The 26,631-nt window shown below is 44.3% G+C and overlaps 1 protein-coding gene across 1 annotated transcript in view; it reads right to left on the bottom strand.

Annotated features, from left to right (window-relative positions):
- The window catches only part of LOC140464631 (cytoplasmic phosphatidylinositol transfer protein 1-like), a 200,133-nt gene that overhangs the window by 38,750 nt on the left and 134,752 nt on the right, over positions 1-26,631 (bottom strand). The window contains exons 6-9 of the mRNA XM_072559958.1: positions 21,161-21,232; positions 19,916-20,011; positions 18,151-18,306; positions 4,990-5,053 (exon numbers count right to left, since the gene is read on the bottom strand). Of these exons, the coding sequence (XP_072416059.1) occupies positions 4,990-5,053; positions 18,151-18,306; positions 19,916-20,011; positions 21,161-21,232 (388 nt within the window). The remainder of the gene's footprint in view (positions 1-4,989; positions 5,054-18,150; positions 18,307-19,915; positions 20,012-21,160; positions 21,233-26,631) is intronic.

The following is a 26,631-nucleotide window of genomic DNA, read 5'->3' on the forward strand; positions in this document are numbered from 1 at the left end:
ATACCAAAGGTCCTGGTTTCAGTGAACCCAGAGATGGCACATTGGCTGATTATTAAGGTCTCCTGCACATTCCCAATTGCCATCGCTCTGCCAATGGTGACCAGGCTTTTGGCTGCCTGGGCTCTCAGCATTGCAATCCCCTTTCTCAGCCTCTCTGCTTCCTGGGATGAGAGGGCCATTTGGGAAGAGACAGAGTGGAATGAGCCTATATTCTCTCGATTTCAAAAGGACAAGAGGGGCTCTCGTTGAAACATATAACGTTTCTAAGATGGAGTGACAGGCTGTTTTGTCCCAACTGGAAAACTTGCAACAGCTTCCCAAAGCTTGGAGGAGGTGGGGGAGGAAGGGCTTTGGGGAGGGTATTGGTTTGGTTCTGAAATTTTGAGCTGCCAAGCACAGCTACCATGGCTCTCGAAATGAGTTATGACAACTATGATCTCGCTTTCACAGCCTTTTTCCCTTCCACTGAGCATTTCAAGCCTCGGTAAAGGGTCAGATGTTGGGAAGTGCTGTTCTAGAACCCAGGGAGCACAGTCTCGGAGTAAGCGGTCGGCCATTTTGGTCTGAGAGAAGAAATGTCTTCATCAAGACTGTTGTGAATCGTAGGGATTCTCTGCCTAAGGGCCCAGTGGATGCTCAGTCAAGACAACAGTGAGAGTGACAAATCATTGAAAACAGAGATCTTGGGATTGGGGCATGAAAATGTTGCCCGCGGATGAGCTCAGTCATGATCTTAGTGACTGAACAGGCTTAACAGGCCAAAGGCTTCTTAAAATTATTCCCTCAGTCTTCTCAATTAAGATATTATTTCAAATGTCAACCTTTGAGCAAGCTTTCGATCAGTTGGCCAAATCTCCCCATGCCACATTTTATTTGATCATCGCTCGCGAAGCACTTTTGCAAGAGCCTGCTGTAATAAAAAGGTGCCAGACAAATGCAGTTGTTGTTGATGAGCTTCAGAATTATTGGGCAGAGCTATTACCTGTAACAGAACCTCTTGAGTTCGCTTTCCAAACCCTTAACCTTTCAATGGTCCCACCAGTCTAACCACCAACCCCCTCTACCCCACCCCAAGGGGGTATATTACACTCCACATGGCAGAAAGTATCAACTGGTTTTAAATTATTCTCAACTAGCCTGCGATGACGACTCTGGGGAAGGTGGGACTTGAAACCAGCCTTTTTTTGCTAGCAACACTACCATTGCACCACAACAGCTCTTCATAATAGTAACAGATTGGTGTGTATGCATTTTACAGTTTAATAAACAGTGCTAATTCAGCACTTTCAGGGACAGGTGGACTAGCAGAAATGTCAAAGAGCTGCAAATTAATCCTGACTTCACATTGCTGATGTCCCAATTTAACCTGCAGCACTTTTACTGAGAATTCGTCAAAGTCACTTCTTTCCCGATTCGGTTGCCCTGGCAACCTGCACTCGAGATGATTTCATGTCTCTGGCATCTCGCGAGCCAGCCACCTTACTAATGGTAACAGAAATCACGAGGAGCACACAGTGGGACAAGGCAGTGGCAGTGCAGGGGGAGGCAGCGTGAACACTTCCAATCCTTTAGCTTTGACTGAAACCACAAATTCAACGGGCTGAATTTTTGAACAAGATTTTGATCCTGTCGCAGTTCCACTTCTAGGAGAGGATCTAGTTACCTGTGCACAGGGTAATTCACTGTGCCGATTATAGGGCCAATTAAGGTCACGCTCCAAATGCTGATTAAATTCCAATTGGTATGCAGACCCCTGGAGGCAGACAGAGGAATGAGAGAGATGCTCCAATTGGGAAACCTGTCTCCCCTTCTCCCTCACCCACCTTGGTCACACGACCACAGCTAAGGCTGCTGGGCCCCTGGAGGTGAAATTAGCCTGGGGGAGGGGGGGGGGAACGGACATTAAAAAAATTCTTCAAGGGTATTTCGGCCCTTGTACCCTCCTGCTTACCTCAGACGGTCGGACTGCTAGTCTTTCAGCATTGGAAGGGTTCCTATTATCCCGCCGTCTATAATATGACAATGATCAGACACACTCTCCATTTAAATGGACTGTTTGTTGAAACTCACTTTGGGCATCAAGCAATGTGGATCATGACTCACAAAGACACCCAATGTTGGGGTCCTGACCCCACAGCCATATTCAACATCTTTTCCCTCTCCATGTTCTGAGACAACTCCTATTTGTGACGTGTGTGGTTACTGTGAAGCAAGTACGTAACTGGGATTTCCTCGTGAGTAGGCTATAGAGTCATGGAGCCATTCAGCATGGAAACTGACCCTTCAGTCCAACCAGTCCATGCTGACCATAATCCCAAACTAAGCTAGTCTCACCTGCCTGCTCCTGGCCCATATCCCTCCAAGGGGAAAGTGAGGACTGGAGATGCTGGAGAGCAAGAGTCAAAAAGTGTGGCGCTGGAAAAGCACAGCAGGTCAGGCAGCATATCCCTCCAAACACTTTTTACACATGCGCTTATCTGAGTATCTTTTAAACATTGTCACTGTCCTCATATCCACCACTTTTTCTGGAAGTTCATCCCACACACACTCTCTGCGTCTTTTTAAAATCTTTCTCCTCCCACCTTAAAAATATGCCCCCGGTCTTGAAATCCCTCACCCTAGGGAAAAGACACCTGCCATTTACCTTATCCATGCCCCTCATGATTTTATAAACCTCTATAAGGTCAACCCTCAACTTCCTATACTCCAGTGCAAGAAGTCCCAGCCTATCCAGCCTCACCTTACAACTCAAACCTTCAATTCCCTGCAACATCCTGGTAAATCTCTACTGCACCCACTCCACATTCTTCAAATACAGGATGACCCATAACTGGATACAGAACTCCAAAAGAGACCTCACTAATGTTAGGTGGGTGAATTGGTCAACATGTGGCAGATGAGATTTATCACTGATAAATCGGAAATTATTACCAAAATGGAGAAAAACTTTGGAGTGTGTCAGTGCAGAGAGATCTGGGTGCCCTTGTGCATGAATGACAGACAGCTCGTATATTAAGTATGGAAGGTAATAAGGTAAATGGAACTTTGACATTCATTGCTAAAGGAACAGAGTATAAATGTACAGAAGTGTTGTTCAACTGTATGAGGTTTTAATGAGACCACATCTGGAGTATTGCACATAAATTACTTGAGGAGAGAGGTGCTTGTATTGGAGGCAGTTTTGAGGATATTCATTAAGATTGATTCCAGAGATGAGGTTAATGAGGAAAAATGTTTAGGCCGAAACCCTTTGGAATTTGAAAGAATGAGAGGTGTCCTAATTGAAGTACATAAGATGCTGAAGGGGATTAACAGAATAGATGGGGAAAGGATGTATCCTTGTGTGAAGCAATCTCAAACAAGAGGTCATAGTTTTAGGAGAAGGCATTGTCAATTTAAAGCAGAGATGAGCAACATAAGAAATAGGAGAAGGAGTAGGCCATTTGACCCATCAAGCTTGCTCCTTTCAACAAGATCATGACTGATTTTTTTTGTGGACTCAGTTCCACTTACCCACCTGCTTACCATAACTTTTAATGTTTAAAAGTCTAATTTGCCTTGAAAACATTCAACAAGGAAGTCCCAACTGCTTCACTGGGCAGGGAATTCCACAGATTCACAACCCTCTGGGTGAAGAAGTTCCTCCTCAGCTCAGTCCTAAATCTGCTCTCCCTTATTTTGACGCTATTCCCCCTAGTTCTAGTTCAGTGGAAACAACCCGCCTGCTTCTATCCTTCATAATTTTATTAAAATGCTTCTCTCAAATACTCATCAACCTGTGGAATTCATTACCCAAGAGTGTGATGGATGTTGGGACAGTAAGTAAGTTTAAGAAAGAGATAAATTTTTAATGAAGGGCTATGGGCTAAGGGCAGGAAATTTGAGTTGAGGCTGAGATGAGATCAGCCAATGATTGTAATGAATGGTGGGGCAGGCTTGAGGGGCTGAATGGCCTATTACTGCTCCTCATTCTGATGTTCTTACAATGGTTTTGTTTGCAAAGTCAGGGCACACACCGAGCAGACCATTACCTTGCTTTCCATGGTATTTTGCCATGCTGTCGAAGTGTTCCAGTTAAAACTTAATGGAACACACAAGTTCATTTATAAACAGTTGATCCATTGCAACAAAATGCAGCAGTGCTGTCAGTAAACCTACTGACCTTTTCAAACTGCAGTCTGAATCCTTATTGAAATGGTCTGAAGGGTTTAGCAAATTGAATTTGCTAAATGTTCCCCTTCTTGTTTCGAATTGACAGTCAAAATAAGTGTCTAGTCATGTATTTCCTCTTTCTTAGAATATTATTTTAAAACAAAACATGAATGATAAGCATGGAGGCTGGGTATCTTGGCAGCAAGTACAGAGAATACCCATCTATGAGTAAAACATAAATAATATCAGTTTCTCATCTTGGAAATTAACATTGGATTAATCTCTCAGTTATGGAAGTGTAGAAGGAATCTGTTTATTTGAATGCACTCAGCTATATAAGAATTGAACACGTGAATTCGGACCAGGAGTCGATCACAAGCCTGTAGCCCTCTCAGTTGCAGTGAGGGTGACAGATCTGGATTTTTAATTCCAAGCTAAATTAGATTTAAACAAAGGCAAAATACTGCTCAAAATCTGAAAATGCTGGAGTAGTTACGGATCAGACAGCAACAGTGATGAGCAACTGAGTGAACGTTTCAGACCACAATAACCTTAATCAAAATGGATGATCCAAAACTAATGGAGTGTTTACTAGCACTGATATGTATGCTATTGTGTTCACTAAGTGCCAGATTGCTACTGTTGGGATTTATTGGAAAATGGACATGTACTATCGTCAGCAAATCTGCAAAAAAATCCTAATCCACCCAGCAATGAGGCCAAACATCTTGCTTGTCCTTTCCCACTTACAATACGAGAGAGAGCTCTGGTTACACGATATTGATGAAGTACTATATGTAGTGCTAAAAACAAGTACAATTACTTAGATGGACTTACCACACCATTCATCAACCCAGGCGAAGGCTTGCCGATGGCCTATTAATAAGATATCCCTGATAACCTGAAACCAAAGAAGATATCATGATTGCGATCACTTTTGCAGTTGTTTCTTTGCTTAAGCACTGCAGCACTGGTGATAACATTTTATTTAGAATTTTATTCAGCTGAATATCCCTCTTTCTGTTGAACAATGAAACATTTTAACACAATTTATCTGGTTCGTCTCAGACTAGTGAAGGTGAATCTTTGATAAGCTCAACTCTCACAGAGTGTAAAGTATCTGCAAAGTGGATCACTGAGGCGGAATAAAACCATAAGTAATAGGAGCAAAAATAAGCCATTCAGCCCATTGAGTCTATGCTGCTGTTCAATGAGATCATGGCTGACTTGATAATTCTCATTTCCCTGCCTATTCCCCACAACATTGGATTCCCTTACCGATTAAACATTTCTCTATTATGAATCCCTCCCTTTTAAAATCACTTTTCGGGTATCCCATTGTCTCATTCAACTGAAGGTGGACAGAAATCGGGACAAAGTAGCCCATTTGACTGGGACCCCACTCATCATCTTAAACTCATCACTTCCTCCACCAGCAGCACTGTGTACCATTGGCAAGATGCACTGCAGCAACTCAGCAAGGCTCATTTGACACAGCACCGTCCAATCCTGCAACTTCCACCACTGAGACAATTAAGAATACCATCATCTGTCAGATCCCCTGCAAACTGCACAGCATCCTGACTTGGAACTACATCACCTTTCAATGTCATTGGATCCAAAGTCCTGGAGCTCCCTTTCTGCTGGCACTACAGGGCAGACTGCAGCAGTTTAATAAGGCAGCTTACCACCACCTCCTTGGGTAGGCAACACAGTAAGTGCTAACCTTGCCAACAATGCTCACATGCCATGAAAGAATAAAAGAAAATTACTGCCCACTTCCTCCTATTGCATGGCATCTCCCAATGGGAATTCTTTAGTTTGGAAGGAATTGGAATTTCTGATCAAACATTTTTCACTGCCTGACTGTAGTGCTGCTCTGTGAGCTCTGCATTCCTCCAATTGCTTACCATTGAGCATCTGAGAGTGTAATTGCTTCACCAATGACGACCGTACCTTTGGTTGCCTGGATTCTAAACTCTGGAAATCCTTCCCTAAACCTATCCATCTCTCTCTTTAAGTTTAAGATGTCCCTTAAGGGCCCTGACGTGATCCATGCTTTCGGTCACTGTCCTTACATGATGCTGTGAGACATTTCACTCATGGGGTCTGCGTTTCCAGATTCCTTACTAATTCCACATGATGTCCTCAGGAGCTGTGGATAAGATGGGGTGGGCTCCGATATCCTTTCCTTCACACGGCTGTCTAGGAGTCTTTCCCAGTCTTACTGCCCGCCACTTCAAAAACAAACCCCATTTTGCTGATGTGTGGGCATCACTGCCAAGGCCAGTATTAATTTGGATCATTGTGAGGTCATTTCAGAAGGCATTTAAGAGTCAACCACATTCTTGTAGGTCTGGACTCACATATAGCTCAGACTCGATAAGGACAGCAAATTTCCTTTCCTAAAAGACATTTTTGAAAAAAATATTCATTCATAGGATGTGGGTGTTGCTGACTTGGCCAGCATTTTTGCCTATCCCAAGATGCCCTTGAGGTGAGCTGTCTTCTTGAACTAGACCAAAGTGAGGACTGCAGATGCTGGAGATTAGAGTCGAGAGTGTGATGCTGGAAAAGCACAGCAGGTCAGGCAGCATCCGAGGAGAAGGAGATGTTTCTGGTAAAAGCCCTACAACAGGAATCTTCCTGATGAAGGGCTTTTGCCCGAAATTTCGATTCTCCTGCTCCTCGGATGCTGCCTGACCTGCAGCACCACATTCTTGATTGTCTTCTTGAACTGCTGCAGTGTATGTGCTTTAGGTAAACGCACTATTCCATTACAGTGACAGTTCCAGTATTTTGACCCAGCAACTGTGAAGGAATGACGATATATTTCCAAGTCAGGATGGTGAGTGGCTTGGGGTGGAACTTGCAGATTGCTATATGTCTGTTGCCCTTGTCCTTCTAGGTGGTAGTGGTTTCAGGTTTGGAAAGTGCTATTGAAGGTGTCTTGGCGAATTTCTACAGTGCATCTTGTAGCTAGTACACACTGCTGCTGCTGAGCATCAGTGATGGAGGGAGTGGAAGATTACGGATGTGTTACTAATCAAGTGGGCTGCTTTGTGCTGGATGGTGTCAAGCTTCTTGAGGGTTATTGGAGCTGCACCCATCCAGGCAAGTGGGGAGTATTCCATCCTGACTTGTGCCTTGTAGATGGTGCACAGGCTTTGAGGCGGCAGGAGGAGAGTTACTTGCTGCAGGATTCCTCGTCTCTGACTTGTTTTGTAGCCACAGTATTTATAGAACATGGAACTATTCAGACCAGGAACAGGCCCTCTGACCCATGATGTTGTACTGAACATGACGCCAAATTAAACTAATCCCTTCTGCCTGCCCTTGGACCATATCCCTCATTCCTTGTATATTTATGTGCTTATCTAAATGTCTCTTAAAGACCCCTATCATATATGAGGAGTCAAGTTCAGTTTCTGGTCAATGATAATCCCCAGGATAGGGGGAGCATGAATGAACTTTTGACAACAACTGACAACAGTTTCAGGGGCTCCATTACTGAGAGTAGCTTTTAATTCAAGCTTCATACAGTTAAATTAAATCTCACTTCCTGTCATGATGGGATTTCAACCCATGTTTACCCTCCTACCACCAGCCTGCGCCAGAGGTATGATGGTTGTGGCACCATCTCCTGTATTGGAAGAATCTGCAGTGGTCAGCCATCAAATCCTCAGATGGGACTTGAACACAGAGCTCCTGGCTCAGAGGAAGGGACACATGCCATAAGCCTGTCGACAGCTCCTTGTGTGGCTCAAAATCAAACTGTGGTTGATAATTGCTCCTCAGAAGTACCTTGATGAGTCTTAAATGCCCAACGTTGTTGCTGCTATGATTGGTATGGGGGAGGGAGAATTTGCAGGTAATATGGATAGTTGCCTCTTTGAATCCCATCAACCCCAATGATTGGTGCAAAGCAAACTGTGCGCTGGTGACTGCTGGTCCTCAGAATTTGTCGTCAACCTCGGGAATAAGAGCTGAGGTCTCAGGTTTGGGAAACAGATGGAAAATGTTGTGGGTGCCACATTATACGAGAGGTGTAAGTACTCTAGAGAGAGTGCAGAAGTGATTTACTAGAATGTTCCATGAATGAGAAACTTCAGCTACGCAGACAGATTGACTGCTGGGACTTTTTCCCCCTGGACAGAAGGCAGTTGAGATGAGAGCTGTTAGAGGTTTTTAAAATTATGAGTGGGCTGGATACATTAGATAGGGTGAAGCTTGAAAAGGAAACCAGAGTGATGTGAGGTGAGAGTTTTAGGGTATGGGATGCACTGCCTAGAAGTGAGGTGCAGGCAGGTTCAAACGGAGACATTCAAGAGGCCTCAGATGGTTATTTGGATGGGAATAATGTGCATGGATATGGGGAAGAGGCAGTAAATTGGCACTAGATAATAGAGGTAGTACGGGCATGATGGGCCCAATGGCCTCCTACTACACCATAATAATTCTGAAAAATATTGTTCTGATGTGAATATAAAATGGCTTGCCTAGATCTGCTGGAGAGTAGTAACAGCTTCCATAAAATCTATGTCTATTTGAGCAATATATTGGTCACTTGTTTAATATTTCATGACAGCGCCATATTTTGTTTGAGAATGTACATGTGAAGCATCACAAGAAGCGTCACTACATGAAAGTTGCTATATAAATGCATCCCGTTGGTTTATATACAAGGATCAATTAAACAAATGTGTGCAGTTTGAGGGACTGTTGCTCATCTTCTCGTCAGCTTTGCCTGCATGACATGGTGGCTCAGTGGTTAGCACTGTTACCTCACAGCACCAGGGTCCCAGGTTCAATTCCAGCCTCATGTGACTGTCTGTGTGGAGTTTGCACATTCTCCCGTGTCTATGTGGGTTTCCTCCCACAATCCAAAGATGGGCAGGTCAGGTGAATTGGCCATGCCAAATTGCCCATAGTGTTAGGTAAATCATTCAGAGGGAAATGGGGCTGGGTGGGTTACTCTTTAGACGGTTGGTGTGGACTGGTTGGGTCGAAGGGCCTGTTTCCACACTGTAGGGGATCTAATCATTCCTCTCCAACAATTTGATCAATAGTAATGGAATATTAAACAATCAACAATGTAACAAATCTGTATAAAGTTTCCAAACGCTGGGCTCTCACACCTAAGTCTATCTGAATGAAAATGACTGCTCAAAGTCGAGTCCTTAGCTCCCAGCTCTCATTCTATAAACATCCTTGTGGAAAACTGCCTCACTCTGGGCAATGTCCCAGAAATCAAGGCAGAAGAAAATATCAGCAGTCGCCACCGTGTATAATTCTGTGCTGTTCAAAATAACCCTGTGTCCTGCTGCTTCCCATTAATCAGACATTATTATCTGTGGGAAGAGTATTGTTTATATCTGTCAACAGGGTCTCAGTTGCAGCTGAACTTTATGGTCTGTCACATTCAGCCATCCTGGAACTTGACAATGTATCCAGGAAATTCTCAAAGGATTAAGAGTATAAAACACACCAGAGGGTTCGTGTGGTGTGGTATTGTCCCTATCTCTGAACCAGGATACCCAGATTCAAGTCCCACCCACGTCACTGGTGGGTAATAACATCTCTGTGCCGGTGATTAGAAGGTGTTGAGGAGTCACAGAAATATTTTCTCACGAATAGGGTTTCCACCTTGCTATGAGAGTCAGTGGGGATACTGGCTGTCCCACAGCGATTTAACACCCTGAGGAGTGTTAACTGATTGAAGTTCACTGCCGCCAGTCACACCCAGATAAAGTCCCACCTCAAGGTTGTTGGCCAATCTGATTGGACTGCAGCTCTGTTGTCCCACCAGTGCCATCAGTCGCCAGAAATGGAACTACAAACAGTACCCAGTTTCTTGACCAGGAAAAGTGGGAGAAAGGAAGGGGTGAAGTCATTGGTACGAGGAGAGGAGGAGTGGGAGCATGAGCTGGGCACCTTGGCACAGAGGTTAGCTAGGTTACGCTCGCTTTGAGCAGAAGGGCAGTGGAACAATATCACCTATCCCTTCAGCCTCAGATGTACCCACAGTCACTGCTGCAGATGTTAGATCAACCTCCTTAAGGGTGATCCTGTGGGAATCGAATGGCCTGGATGGAGTTCCTAGCTGTGCACTCGGATCTTGTGTGGACCAGTTGGCGGGAGTATTCGCAGGCATCTTCAAACTCTCCTTAATACCATCTGAAATTCCCACCTGCTTCAAAAAGACCAGCATCATCCCAGTGCCAAAGAAACATCATGCAGCGTGCCTCAATGATACCCACCCAGTGGCTCTGACCTCCATCGTTATGAAGTGCTTGCTCATGGCAAGCATCAATTCCAGCCTCCCAGATTGCCTTGATCTTTTGCAATTCGCCTATTGGCACAACAGACCCAGGGCAGATGCCATTTCCCTGGCCCTACAGTCATCCCTGGGATATCTGGACAATAAGGACATCTACGTCAGGCTTCTACTTATTGACGACAGCTCTGCCTTCAACGTCATAATTCCAAACAAACTCATCTGCAAACACCGACACTCAGGTTTCTGCTCTCCCCCTCTGTAACTGGATTCTCAACTTCCTGACGAACAGACCACAGTCAGTATGATAGGCAACAACACCCCCCCCCCCCCCCCATGATAATCCTCATCATTGGTGTCCCACAAGGCTGTGTACTCAGCCCCACACTATACTCCTTATACACACATCAGCAAAACAAAGGAGCTGGTCATTGGCTTCAGGAAGTGGAGCGGACAACACGCCCTGTCTGCATCAATGATGCTGAGGCGGAGATGGCAGAGACCGTCAAGTTTCTGGGAGTGATCAGCAAACTGTCCTGGTCCAACCACATTGACACTAAGAAAGTGCAACAATGCCTCTAGTTTCTCAGGAGGCATGTCCACAATGACCCTTACCAATTGTTATCATGCACCATGGATGAATGCATCACAGATTGATAGGCAATTACTCTTCCCAAGACCGAGAGGAAGTACAGAGTGTTGTGAACACAGCCCAGTCCATCATGCAAACCAATCTTCCACTGACTCCATTTATACTTCCTGATGTCTCAGGAATGCAACGAATGTAATCAAAGACTCCTTCCCACCCTGGTTATACTCTCTTCCACCATCTTCTGTCGGGAGGAAGATACATACATTTGTATATACGTATGAACAGATTCAAGAAAAACTTGATTCCCACTGTTATCAGACTTTTGAATGCACCTCTTTAATGTTAATGTTGAGCTCTCTCTACACTTCCTCGCAGATGTAACACTGTATCCCGCACTCTGTTCCATTACCTTGATGCACTTGTATCATACAATCTGCCTGTAAAGCATATAAGGCACCACTTCTAACTGTACCTCGGTACATGTGACAGTAATAAATCAAATCAAAACAAATAGTTGGGGAGAGGGTGCTTCTGGGAGGCAGAGAGCAGGAGATGCAGTACCCTATGTGGAAGGGGGTCCTTGAGGGAAATGTTACTTCTAGATTGGCAGAGGTGACAAGTTTGAAAAGTGTGGCACTGGAAAAGCATCAAAGGAGTAGCAGGGTTGACATTTCAAGCATAAGTTCTTCAACAAGAATGTTTGGGGGGGGGGGGGCAAGGGGGCTAAGAGATAAATGGGAGGGATGTGGGGCTGGGGGAAGGTAGCTGCAAAGGTGATAGGTAGATACAGGTGGGGGGTCATGGCAATAGTTCAGAGCAGGGTAGGATAGAATAGGTGGGAAGGAAGATGGACAGGTAGGATAGTTCAAGAGAGCGGTGCTGAGTTGTTGGAGGGTTGGCTCTGGAAATGAGGAAACTGGTGAAATTGACATTGATCCCGTGTGGTTGGAGGGTGCCAAGGTGGAACGTGAGGCACTCTTCCTCCAGGTGTCAGGTAGCTAGGATTTGGCAAAGGAGGAGGCCCAGAACTTGCATGTTGAAGTGGTCGGCCACAGAGTTGTTTTTTTTAAAGATTAGATTACTTACAGTATGGAAACAGGCCCTTCGGCCCAACAAGTCCACACTGACCCGCCGAAGCCCAACCCACCTCCCTACATTTACCCCTTCACCTGACACTGCGGGCAATTTAGCATGGCCAATTCACCTAACCTGCACATTTTTTGGATTGTGGGAGGAAACCCACGCAGACACGGGAAGAATGTGCAAACTCCACACAGTCAGTCACCTGAGGTGGGAATTGAACCCAGGTCTCTGACCCTGTGAGGCAGCAGTGCTAACCACTGTGCCACTGTGCTGTGTGTGTTTCCAGAGGTGACAGGTTTGGAAGGTGCTGTTGAAGGAAGCTGCAGTGTATCTTACAGATAATGCAAGCATCAGCCACTGTGTGCTGCTGGCAGAGGGAGAGAATGCTGAACGTGTTGGATGAGGTGTTGTTCAATGGGCTGCTTTGTCCTGGATAATGTCAAGCTTCTTGAATGTTGTTGAAGCTGCACCCATCCAGGCAAGTGGGGAGTATTCCATCACACTCCTGACTTGTCCCTTGTTGATGGTGGACAGGCTTTGGAGAGTCAGGAGATGTGTTAATCTCCTCAGAACTCCCAACCTCTGACCTGCTCTTGTAGCCACATGACATATCCGGCTGGTCCAGTTCAGTTTCTGCTCAGTGGTGACCCCTAGGATGTTGCTGATGTTGGATTCAGCACTGTTAAATGCCTTGGGGAGATGGTTAGATTCTCTCCTGTTGAAGACGGTCAACCTGGAACTTTGGGAACTGCTTTGATGTTTGCGTTATAAATCAGTCTAAAGCTGGAAGTTGTTCAGGTCTTGCTGAATGTAGGTTCGGACTACTTTAATATTTGAGAAGTCTCTACTGATGCTAAAAACTGTGCTTAAAATCTGCAATTTCCTTCAACTCTCACAAGCTCATTAACTGAAAGATTTACCTCTATTCCTGTCTCCTCAGAGGCTGCCAAACCTACTGAGCATTTCGAGCAGTTCCCATTTTTATTGCATGTTCCCAGCAAACTACAGCAGTTTGCTTTTCCTTATGAATTTTCATAGTAATTAACAGCAGGGCATCTGGAGCATTACAAAGCTATTTTTAAATTGAAACAAATCGTGATAATATGAAGTGTGATTTTATTTTCCCATAGATCGACAGTTAGACGAGTTTAACTAATGACACCTTTTCTAGCTCAAGTAATTACATTTTCAAAAGAGAAGACAAACTGTAAGCCAAGGGCAGAAATGGATTTTCATCTCCACAGCAACATGTTCAAAAAAAAAGCCCTCATTTGATTGCAAGGATCAATTACAATAAAGGACTGTTAAACATTCAGCATAAAGACAAATGTGTCACAATTATGACAGCTCAATATAGGCAGTTTGAAAATCCCTGTAGTGGTTTACCTTAATTGCCAAATACAAAAGGGCCTTAAAAGTTCAACAGAAAAGGTTCCAAAGCAACCCCTGGGTCTGAAGTCTATTGATGTGAAGGTATCGTTCCTATTCCAAATCAAGGCTGGCATTCAAAGCTGAGGATGGAGTTTATCTCTGTTGGCTGGTTGGCAAACACCAATAGCATGGGTTCAATTCCCACACCAGCTAAGGTTACCATGAAACACTCTCCTTCTCAACCTGCTCTCCCTCTCACAAACCAGGGCTAGCCAATTCTGCACCCCCCCACCACCCCCCCCCCCCACCAAGTCTTGCCTCTTTCAGAGAAGCCCCTCAGATTTGACAAAGGGTCAGTTAGACTTGAACATCAGCTCTTTTCTCTCCTTACAGTTGCTGCCAGACCTGCTGAGATTTTCCAGTATTTTCTCTTTTGGCCTCAGATTAATTGCCAGACCAGCAGCAAGCTTTCTCTGGAACCAAGGACTCCTGATGTGCAGGCATCCATCATACTAGGAGGAGGAATACAGGAACAGGAGTAGGCCATTCAATGGGATCATAGCTGATCTGTGGCCTATCGCCATACACCTGCCTTTGACCCAAATCTCTTTGCTTAAAAAAAAGTTAGATTTAAAATGAACTGATAAAATATTCTCTGTCATTTATCTGTAGAAGTGCTTTCTTCTCAGACTATTGTCCCTGGTTCTAGAATCCCTAACCAGTGGAAATTGTAGATCTTTATCTACTCTCTTTTTCCCATTAATAACTTGAAGACTTTGATCAGATCATCCCTTAAACTTATAAATTCTAGAGAAAACAAGGCCTGAAATTGTATGACCTCTCCTCATAACTTCACCCCTAAAGTCTAGTCATCATTCTTGTAAACCTACATTGTACTCTCTCCAAGGTCAATGTCTCCTTTCTAAGGTGTGGTGTTCAGATCTGCTCACACTACTCCAAGTGGGGTCTAACCAGGGTTTTGTATAACTGCAGCATAATGTCTGCATCCTTGTACACCAGCCCTCTAGACATTGAGACCAGTATTCCATTAGCCTTCCTGATTATTTTCTGCAGGTCAGTCTATCAGAATGACAGGATAACAACTCTATTGTAGGAAGCACCACCACCATTCCACGTCTAATATCTTCATAGGTCGGGTGCATTGTTGATCAGCAAGGGTAGTGGCGTCTCTCAATCAGCCACTGAGTGCCTGCGACTGACAGATTCTTGCTTCTGGTTGCCCACAATCCAGACACTGATTTGTTTCTCACAGTTAGTGTGCCACTCCCAACCACTGCAATCTGTGTCGCAATGAGATAGGACCTTAAACTACCCTTCCCACCAGTTACTTAATCAGGGTTGAGGGAGGGCATTAAAATCCACCCTTTACTTTCACCCAATGTAATGCATGAGAACAACCAGCAGGGGGCTCCACTGTGGTTCTTGGACATGGACAAAGTTCATGGCCTGACTGCCAAGGAACTCCATCCAGATTCGGAGTCGTTCTGTTTCGGTCCAGTCTAGTGTCTAACTCTGACACGGACATCCGTCAGTCTCTTTAAAGAAGTACAGTTGGTTTAAATACCATTCCAATCCATTTTTGCAGGTTGCAAGTGTCCTCAGTTACTCTTTGGTAACAAATATGTGAAAATAAGAAGTCAGACCAGTAACTCATATCTGTTGCATTGAAAGAGACCAAAGCAATAACCATTTAAGGAACTGATTCCAAAAGTGCAAAATGTTACCAGAGACCGACAGGGTTTGGGTGGCTGTGGGAGAAACAGGTGAGTAATGATCGATTTATAGGAACATCACATATTAACTGCACCAAAAACCATCCATTGGGCCTATCTAGTCTTATTCTCACCTTCCAGCTCTTGACCTGTAGCCCTGTAGCCTATGGTACATCAAAGGCTCTACCAAACAATTTTTAAATTTCTTGAGGTTTTCCATCTCTCCCAACCTGTGTAAGCGACTTGCAGATCCCCCAACGTCATCCAGGTGGAAGAGTTTCTCAACTTCCCTTGAATCCTTCTCCCGATTATTTTCAATCCACGCCCTACGGACACTGACCCCTCTGTTAACATGTACAGGTTATTCCTGTTCACTCTGTCCCAGTTCCTTATCATCAGGTCTGAAGAAGGGTCAGACAGGACTTAAAACATTAACTCCATTTCTCTCTCTACAGATGCTGCTAGACCTGTTGAGTATCTCTGGCATTCACGCGGTTTGCAGGACACCATTGAGGAGTTTGGCACATTCCAAATCCCAGCAGCAACTGTGAGAATGGAAATGAGGTCATTGAGAATCCACCCATACTTCCTGCATGCATCACTCGGAGAATAAATCCTTTATAAATGCTGGGAGATCATCAATCAGTCTTTTCCTGATCTTACCGCCAGCATCAGAGCATCCTGCCCCTCTTCTTTCCTGCAATTATTCTCCTGACAGGTTCTTTCCTGTGATGCACAGTCCCTTGCCCTTTTCCCCATTACTCATGTACAGAAGCTGGCAAGCAAACCAGGAAGGTGTCCTAGTGGAGTTTGATCCTTGTGTCTTGGTCTAAGGGTTGAAAATTCATGGGTCAGATGGATTGCTTTCTTTCCTGCCTCACTTAACTCTCTGTGAATCAACAGCGAGAGATATCAGACTGGGTGGAAAACCAGCATTCAGATCCAAAGACTCAAGGACTGTTCTCCCCAGTGGCTCAGATGTAACTGCTGCCTTTGATCTCTATCTAGACATATTGTCAAGCAGGGGATTAGTAGGAAGCCTAGCTCCTCCCCAGATCAAATGGTGAGGGGTGTGGGGGGGGGGGGTATGCTAACATGAATCACCTCACTATGCCTCAGCAAAGACTGGGAAATCAAACCTGGGATCCTCCTGTTCCTGGCAGCATGGTGGCTCAGTGGTTAGCACTGCCACCTCACAGAGCCAGGGACCCAGGTTCGATTCAGACAACTGCATGTGTGGTGTTTGCACGTTCTTCCCCATGTCTGCGTGGGCTTTCTCCGGATGCTCCGGTTTCCTCCCACAATCCAAAGATGTGCAGATCAGGCAGATTGGCCACGCTAAATTGCCCATAGTATTCAGGGATGAGCAGGTTAAATGGATAAGCCATGGGGAATGCAGGGTAACAGGGATGGGGTGGGTCTAGGTAGAATGCTCTTTTGGCTCTTAATGGGCCAAATGGCCTACTCCCACGCTGTAGGGATTCTATGGTAGCTCAGTGAATATGTGTGTGACGCTCAACTCCATGAAGCCAGCTGTCATAGATCCCAGATGAGTGAGTAAATCAGCTCTTTGTCAAGCTGCCATGAAGACATTTATATTTAATCAGTGCTCCCTTAATCCCATAAAGTGGTTTCATTTTCTGGCTTGTAAACGTTGGCTTCAGAAAAATCTTGAGGGCTTTCTTTCAAATCCAATCACATACTTTTCAAGCAGATGATAAAGCCAGTGGAAATGATTCAACACCAAACAACTTCAGCAACTAAAACCTGACCTTATGTGGAGAAAAAAAATGACCATTTTCAGAGTCCTGTCGAAGTGGACTAACATCATCCCATGAATGAATAACTCAGATATTTGCCGTTACTGATCTATTTCAGTAAGGAAACCGAGGACAATGTTGCCCCTGCAACAGCATTTGATGACCTCATCATTTTTGAGCAGTTTAAGGCATTCACTGTGCAACCGAAGGTTCTGAGTTCTCAAAACAGAAATAACTCCAGAGAGGCCAGTATCCTGTCACCAAGTCACCCTTTATTTACATGTGGAGAGGACTTGACACTGATCCAACTCCTGTAGAGCCAGCTCAGAGTGAACAGAACCCCTGACACTCAAATATCCCTCTTTTCTTATGCTCCAGTGAAAAAAAGTCCCAATGTATCAAGCCTCTCCTTATAACAAGTCCTCCATTCCTAGATTACATTATTTACAGCGTGGAAACAGGCCCTTCGGCCCAACAAGTCCACACTGACCCACCCCCACCCAGACCCATTCCCCTACATTTACAGCTGCACCTAACACTACAGGCAATTTAGCGTGGCCAATTCACCTAATCTGCACATTTTTGGATTGTGGGAGGAAACCGGAGCACCCAGAGGGGTGCTCACGCAGATATGGGGAGAATGTGCAAACTCCACACAGTCAGTCGCCTGAGGCGGGAACTGAACCCAGGTATCTGGCGCTGTGAGGCAGTAGTGCTAACCACTGCGTCACCGTGCCGCCCACATTCCTAATAATGTCCTGGTAAATCTCTACTGAACCCTCTCCAGCTTAACAGGAAGGATATTATAACAGGGCAATCAGAACCTGATACAGTACTCTTGAAGAAGCCTCACCAACCTCCTGTACAACCTCAACGTAACATCCCAACTCCTATACTCAACGATCTGAGCAATGTTAACATTTTAATATTTTAACTGTGTGCCTGCCTGTTTACTGCCAGCACAGCAAGATGAAAATTGGGCTTAGAATCTACAGAAGCAACTTTTGATTCTGCTCTTGGTTATAGCTTTCATCTTTACGACGTTGAGGTGCAATGGGGAGGTTAAGAGTATCATTAAGATAATTACTCTGAGGTAATCTGAACACATCAAACGCAAACAGAAGTGAGTGATCCTAGGAAACAATCACAACAGGCACACAATCACCTTTCGGTGTTGCTCACCTTTTGAACAAACTGCTCCACTCTTGTCTGCAAACCCCAGACTTCGAACTTGACTGTCACTTGTTTGTATGAGCACATGACGGGGGAGGGGTCATCCCTCCAACCCTCCTTCAGTGGACCCCGTCCAGTCTTCACCGACGCAAAATATCGGAGGTCCTGTTGGTACAAGACATTCATTTGATGAAGTGTAGGAACTGATGAAAAGCAGTGGGTGATGTTAAAGGTTTTCAAAGGGCAAGTGGAAGTGAAACAAACTGAATCAGTATTAGACAGTGGGGAAGGTCATTAGCTGATGTTGTGTATTGGAGAGGTAATGGTAATGGAAAGGTATTAATCATTAGACTATTAACCAATAAATATTCTGGGGACCTGGGTTCAAATCCCACCACAGCAAATGGTAGAATTTGAATCCAATAAAAATCTGGAATGATGACCATTGTCAGGAAAAACCCAACTCGTTCATTAATAGCCTTGGGGAAAGACAATCTGCCATTCTCACCTAGTTTGGCCTCCGTGTGACTCCCGACCAACAGAAATGTCATCGGCTCTTAACTGCCCTCTGGGGCAATTAGGGATGACAGGAATGTCCCATGAATGATATTAAGAAATGAAGTAACTGACATTCCCTGCTTCCCTTCCATCCCGGCATCCAGAAGACCACTCTCACACAATCGAGCCAAAGTGCCCTTCATTATTGGGATGCCATAGCTTGGAGGGCATCACTATTCCCTCAGAAATAGAAGGTTCTGGGTTCAAATGCCACTCCAGGAGCTGGATGATCAATCTAGGCTGATTCTTAACTGCACCACTGAGGGAGGGCCACATGGTCGATGGTGCTGTCTTTTGGGTTCAGTGGAGCCATAAAAGATCCTTTTCCCACCCCACAGTGCCTTGTCAACATTATGAAAGGGCTAATGCCTGAAACAGTGACTCTCCTTGGATGCTGCCTGACCTGCTGTGCTTTTCCAGTGCCACACTTTTCAAACAACATTTATGTCCCTCAATCATTCAAACAATTTAGTGTGTTGCTATTTTTGAGACCTCGCTATGCACCAATTGGCTGAAAGATGTTTCATTCTGGGGATGTGAAAGGTGCTGTTTAAATACAAATCATTTTTTTCTTTTCACGGTGATCCTAGGTGACATACATAGCCCATTCTGCATCCTCCCCCAACAAGTTCTTGCCCTTCCACAGATTATTAATCCAGTTCCAACAAGCGGAGTCACCTCACAGAATAAAGGAATAAAGGAACCTGGAATATGGACAACAAAGATTTTGCTTGTGCTACTCCAAATTAAGTTTGCTGAGAATCAAACAGCCTGCATGCTGGCAAACAGTATTGCGCAGCATCTTATCCACCAATGAAAAGGTAAGCTCAGCTCAATGATAAAGGAGTGTACACAGACATGAGTGTGCCCATGACAGAACCAGCCCATTCACCACACCCTTCCCCCGCCCAATGCAGATTGACTTATGCAGAGAGGCTTAATTAATGGTGGACACAGAAACCAGAGTCGAAGAGTGTGGCGCTGGAAAAACACAGCTGGTCAGGCAGCATCCGAGGAGCAGGAGTGTCAACGTTCCGAGCGTAAGTTCTTGAGTAACACAACTGCAGAAAAGCTCATTTCTAAGGTGCAGCGGCCTCACTGTGTGAAAACATCAACAAAATGGGAAAATGCATTGTGAATAAGCAGCATTGTGAGCTGGTCGGTCAGCATCAACTCCCAGTTGTTGTTGGGATTGGACCCACGAAGGGACACTCACCTCTGAACTCTTGTAGTAACGGTCCGGAATCTCATCATAAGCGATGTCCAGGAAACACACCTCGTGATCCGTGTGGTTTTTGTCCGAGTTGAAAATCTGTCGGGATACAGGAGAGGAATCGGCTGAGTGATTAAAGATCAAATATTGCACATGCTGGAAATCTGAAATAAACACAGATTGCTGGAGGAGAGAAACAGAACGAACACAGACTCTTCTTCAGAAGTGCTCCTTCTGAGTCGGTAAGTGTCTCCACCATAACGGAGCATTTGGGAACACAGTTATTGGATTAAATTCTCTACAGTGTGGAAACAGGCCCTTTGGCCCAACAAATCCACACTGATCCTCTGAAGAGTAACCCACCCAGACGCGTTTCCTTCTGACTAACGCACCTAACACTATGGGCAAGTTAGCATGGCCAATTCACCTGACCTGCACATCTTTGTGTGCACTTCTTTCAGATTTTTTACCCTCCCAGTCTACACAGGGGATACAGCACACACCTTCCTCTGTACATGGATGGAGTAATTGGGGCATCGGTTACACAGTTTAATGTGAGTTGCCCACCCGGCTCTGTTACAGTGTTGTCCCAAACAGGTTTTCTCTTAAGGCATCTACTGGAGCTCTATAACATTGGAGAGGCGAACTGTCGGTTCTTGATGCCTACACACACCACCCTTTAACTAATGGCACCCTTCCTTCACCTCCAAAATGGGTACAGAAAGCAGGGGCTGGTGGATGGGCAGGAACAGATGGTTTCGGGTTTCAGGCAGGCGGCAAAAGTCATTAGGTAGGGGGCAAGGCGAAACTTACTCGATGTCTAAAATTAGCTACAACTGTGTGACAACTGGAACAGATCCATCTTAATCCCTGACTCCATTTCTGTCAGGACTGGCAAAGGGGCCAGGAGATAGCAAGAACGGCTAATATTTCCCCTCTCCGGACTGAGTTTGGTGGTGCGGCCTTTTGGGGCTGACCAGCAGGATTGGCTACTTTTCCTGGTGCCAGACCGGGCATAGAGAGAGATCGGGCTCCCAATGTCACGCGTGATTGCATGACAAAGACTTTGCCCCCAGTAGCTTAGCAGCACCACAACGAGTCATGCAACACAAACATGGAAAATGTAAGTCAGGGCAGATCAACCTTCAATCAGGAAAAACAAACATTAGAATAAATATGTACTCAGCTCGACAGTGCAATGGTTTTGGTGTGACGGTGTCTAATGCTCTGACCCACACGAGGACTTACATGATCATTGCAGCCGTTGTTGTCTTCATATTTTGTCTCAATGTAAATGGAGAATTTCGGCAAAAAGGAGCACTGGGGAAAAGGGAGGAGAAAGAGTAAAGTGATTCAGTGAACTCGCATGCCTCAAATGGTATGTATATGGGAATCTCAGACACAAAGGCCTTTGGCCCATCATGCCTGCACTGGTAAGTTCACTTCAGTTCAATTCCAAGGGCAGTCTTACAGATAAGACCTTAACCCAAGGTCCTATCTACAATTTCAATCAAGTAAAAAAAAAAAAAATTGTGGCGTTACCTGAACAAGAATAGCTAAATTCTACCCAACATCCTACAGGCCAATATTTCAACTAACATCTAAAATGTCTTAATCTGGCCATTTATTGCATCGTGGGATCTTGCTGTGCACATAATGACTGTCATGTTTTCCTCTACTATCATCTTCATTAGCTGTAAGGCACCTGGGGACACTGAAATCACAAAATGTGTTGGAGAGAAGGTGTTACATCTTAGGTCAGGGTATGTTCCATTTTAGATTCAGTGGATCTCATCACACAAGGAGTAATCTTTATCATTGCGGATGACTTACTCGTGTCATGTTAGTGAATGTTTCTAAATTCTTTCTACCCGTCTCCGGGGAATGTTGATGGGCTGCAGGTTGTTACACTAAATCCCCCCTCTCTTCTTTATCCCAATTGCAGCTCCAGGCTGCTCCCTCTGGGGGCTCTGGTGGATCCAGCACTATGGTCAATCTCCACACCGATGACGGTTTGTTATTTGGTGAAAATGCTGGACCACCCTTTCCAGAATGTCCAACAGGGTAGAATCTGGTCTCTCTCCATCAGTAGGAAACCACAATATAGACTTACTTAGTTTCTTTGAGGCTCAGGAGACTGAGAGGGGTTGGGACATGATTGACATGCATAAAACCATGGTAGGGGGAGCTTAGACAGTGTAGATAGTAAGGAAACCTTCTTACTGATGGAGGAATCAGTGACCAGAAGGTCACAGATTGACAGTAATCAGCAGAAGATTGAGGAGATGAAATCATTTTTTTTAAACTCAGAGGGTGATAGGAATCTGGAACTCTTGGTGCCAGACAGAGAAAAGAGAGAGATCTAGCTCCCAGTGCACGAGACTGCCTGTGAAAATGGTAGATACAGAAACCCCCCTAAATTTCCACCAATATTTAGATGTCCACTTGCAATGCCACAGCTATGGACCAAAGTACTGGAAACGGGGTTAGAATAGTTAGGCGATTGTTTTTTGACTGGCACAGACTCGATGGGCTGAAGGACCTTCTTCACTGCTGAGGACCTGTCAACTCTAAGTCTGTTAATTCACTTGTTGTGTTTAGGGCTGTAAATGAGGCCTCATCAGACATGCCCTCCTGTAGCAGTTACCAATGCTCACCAACCTATAGGGAACATACAAAGCACGGTGAGAGCCAACTTCTCTTGTTTTTGTTTGGTAATGCAGACTTTGAGTATTGCTGGAAAACAAAAGACCTTTTTTTGAGGTTTTCCATCTTGTGCTCATCAAGAATGGCAATGTCAAGAAAGCAATTAACGAGTAATTTTTAGATATTAAAGGGATCAAGGGCTATGGAGGCAAATTGCACTGGGAATATTGCACTGAGGTATAGGATCATCCATGATCATACTGAATGGTAGGGCAGAATAGCCTACTTCCGCACCTAGTTTCTTTGTCGAGGGGAACAATATTTTCAACTGCACAAGAAGAGAGTGTTGATTGATTGGTGTGAATTCTCCATGGCAACATCTCTACCAATCAGGGCCCACTGGCCAACAATTCAGCATCCTCCTCTCACAAAGGTATAAAATGGACAACAAGACGACCCACCTCAATCCCAGACCTCTCCAGTTGGCCATGTACAATGGCAAGGCACTCAACAAGCTGCTGGGAGGGGTGACCGTCACTCGGGCCAGACTGCTGACCAAATATACAGGCTGCACTGTTTCCCAAGTAAACTGGAGCTGGGAGCACAGCTAACATGTAAAAAATGTTACTCATCTTTTCTCATTGCTATTCTTGCAAAATGTCCTGATGAGCACCAGATGCTAAAGCTAGACTAAACATGTCATGTTTCAGCCCATATTTTTGTTTTAATAAACTGAGAAAAAGTTGCCTTTATCACAACCTCAGGACCCCTCCCCCACCCCATCCCAAAGGGGTTTTGCAATCTATGAAATACTTTTTGAAGAGATGTCACTATTGTTAACATACGCAACGCAGCTACCAGGTACATGCACAGCAAGATCCCACAGTATGATAATAACCAAATCATACCGGTTAAAGAATGACTACAAACACCCAAAGTGTTCAGAAGTGCTGGGGCACACCTCTGAAGCAGGTGGGAATTGAACCTAGCCCTCCCAGCTCAGAGACAGGGACACTACCACTGTGCCACAAGAACACGAGTGAATGGGAGCATTCAATACAGAGTTAGTGGGCTTCCATTAGTCAGAGATATCGAGGGATAATGAGTCAATTGTCTAATTGTCTGGGGAAACACGGTTGCAAGATGAATCCTGATCACAATGTTTCCGATTCATATGGCTCTTTTCATTTTATATTAATCCCTTGTATTTTATGTCCAGGGATGGAGCAAAAAGAAATCTATTTACATCCTGCTCAGCTTTTTTGACGAATGGAATGTCATGTCGATGCTGACCAATATTTCTGTGGCCGAATCATATGATGGAAGAAGCAAAAACTAAGTCATAGAGCCATAGAGATGCACGGCATAGATACAGATCCTTCGTTCCAACACATCCATGCCAACCAGTATCCTAAACTAATCTATCCCTACCCGCCAGCACCCGGTCCATATCCCTCCAAATCCTTCCTATTCATATACCCATCAAATGCCTTTTAAATGTTGTGATTGTACCAGCCTCCACCACTTCCTCTGGCGGCTCATTCCATACACGCACCACCCTCTGCGTGAAAAGGTTGCCCCTTAGGTCCCTTTAAATCTTTTCTCTCTCACCTTAAACCTATGTCCTCTAGTTTTGGACACCTCCACCCTGGGGAAAAGACTTTATCTGTTTATACTATCCATGCCCCTCATGATTTATAGACCCCTATAAGGTCACCCTATAGCCTCCACACTTCAGGGAAAATAGCTCAAGTCTATTCAGCCTCTCCCTCTAGCTCAAACCCTTCAACCCTGGCAACATCCTTGTAAATCTTTTCTGCACCCTTTCAAGTCTCACAACATCTTTCCTATAGCAGGGAAAGCAAAATTGCACACAATATTCCAAAAGTGGCCTAACCAATGTCCTGTACAGCCGCAACATGACCTCCCCCTATAATTTACAGTAGCTACGACAGTCCCCTATAAGTGCATCATTCATCTCTGATCAGCTCTCAACTGCAACATCCAGTGGAACCATGCTGACAGCTTTGCAATTCTGCCACATAACAAGCATTATTTTTCCAACAGCAGTGTTGCAGGGAAAGTACGCACTGGGGTTAAAAAAAAGTGCAAAGGTTGCAAATGGGGAAAGATGCAAATGGTTGAACTCCTCAGAGTACAAGCAGTGGACTGACACTTTGATACGCGCCAAGTTTCGGAAGATAGAGAGTGACTTGTCCATTTTCTATCAACTCAATGGAGCTGAACAAAAGGACGGCTTTTTCTAATTATATCACTGGCAAGGTTCAGTGAGCTGGGTTGTGCTTTTCAATTCAAAGTTCGTCATGGCAACCACCATGCTACACTGGTGAAGTGCCTGTATTAGCTGCCAAAACCTTACTCTCAAAAATGACATGCCCCCATCTCTACTCATGTGTGCGCATTCTGTTAATTGGAAGTCACGATTTTTGGAGTCTAAAACATTGGAAACACTAATTAGTGAAAGCAACACTGGGAAAAAAAAATCAGATAGTTGTGTTTGGTGGAGTGGCTACGATAATTGGAAACTGGCTGAAATAATTTCAATTCAAATGACGCTTTTTTCACAAATAGCAATGGGTTGTCTCTGAGCTCCTAATTTCTCTCCTTTCTCTTAACTGTTCTCCAAAATCCAGAGGAAAATAATAAATTGCCTCAGACAGATCCACAGTGATTCACGCTCAGATTCTTCGCCCTCTCAATTTAAGAAGCTTTCAAAATCTTAAGAGTGTGAGGTCACTGTGATGATGTAAATAAAATTATGAGATTAAACCAGCAATGAAAGTGTTAAATTTAAATGTGGATTTAGGCAGAATAGGCATCAGAAATTTTGCTAAACACAAACTTGTCAATAATTTTAAACGCTGGAAAGTAATAGCTGCCTGAACAGAAAATAATGTTTTTTTTTGATTTCTCAAATTCTAGACCATGAATAATCAACAAAGGATATTGTTGTTAAGAGTGACATTTCCAAAGTGGCAAAAACCTAACTCAAGGCAACAGTGTGCGTGATAAAGCAGCAGCAGAACAGCCACGGTTTCTCAGCACAGAAAGTCAAAGTCTGTCAGGATGCCCTCTTAAACAAAAGTTGAAAGACAGGGGATCAGTTTGCTCAGTCCATTGGTTTGCAATGTAGAGTGATGCTGAGAAAGTGGGTTTAATTCCTGCAGTGACTAAGGTTATCATGAAGGATTCTCCTTCTCCCCTTGCTTGAGGCGTATGACCCTCTGGGTAAACCAACACCAGCCATCCCCCTTTATTGGGAGAGTAACCCTGTGGGCCAGTAGCATTATTACAACTATTGATCATAATTGCCCTGACAGTCTTTGAATATTCAGTAGATTTTGGTAGTTTTAAAGATTCTGTTTAAATGTGAAGCAGAGTTTTCATGTGATAACTATCTTTAGTTGAACACATAGTCAAAATTCCTCAAGGGCAGAACATTATTAACTATTCACTTCCATGTAGATCATTTACTATACAAAAATTGACCATCTTTAATTACTCTATTCTCTTTGATATTGGAATCAATGCTATAACATAATCCGTGAATTGATTCTTACGGTAAATATTCTTCAGCTCTTATTAAAAGGTTGTTGGCTCATAATTAATTCCTCAGGGACCCAACTAAATAAATAATATTCTAGAATTCAGAAGGCAGAAGTCCGCGTGCTAATATTGGTTAATTCAGATGAGTCATATTTGCTTTAACGTGCCTGCAATTATATTCCAGCACGAGGTATTTTGCTAATCTCCTCAGAGCAATGTTATTGCATTCAGGATAAAGACAATACTTATCAAGACTCACTAAGTTTTTTTAATGACAAGAAGTTCAACTGAATAGGCACCACGTCAGGGATAAAGATGGTGTGGAGATGCTGGTGTTGGACTGGGGTGGACAAAGTTAAAAAATCACACAACACCAGGTTATAGTCCAACAGGTTTAATTGGAAGTGAACCTGATGAAGGAGCAACACACCCTTGAGGAATTTTGACTATGTGTTCAACTAAAGATAGTTATCACATGAAAACTCTGCTTCACATTTAAACAGAAT

The sequence above is a fragment of the Chiloscyllium punctatum genome, chromosome 40 (assembly GCF_047496795.1).
Source record: "Chiloscyllium punctatum isolate Juve2018m chromosome 40, sChiPun1.3, whole genome shotgun sequence".
NCBI lineage: Eukaryota > Metazoa > Chordata > Chondrichthyes > Orectolobiformes > Hemiscylliidae > Chiloscyllium > Chiloscyllium punctatum.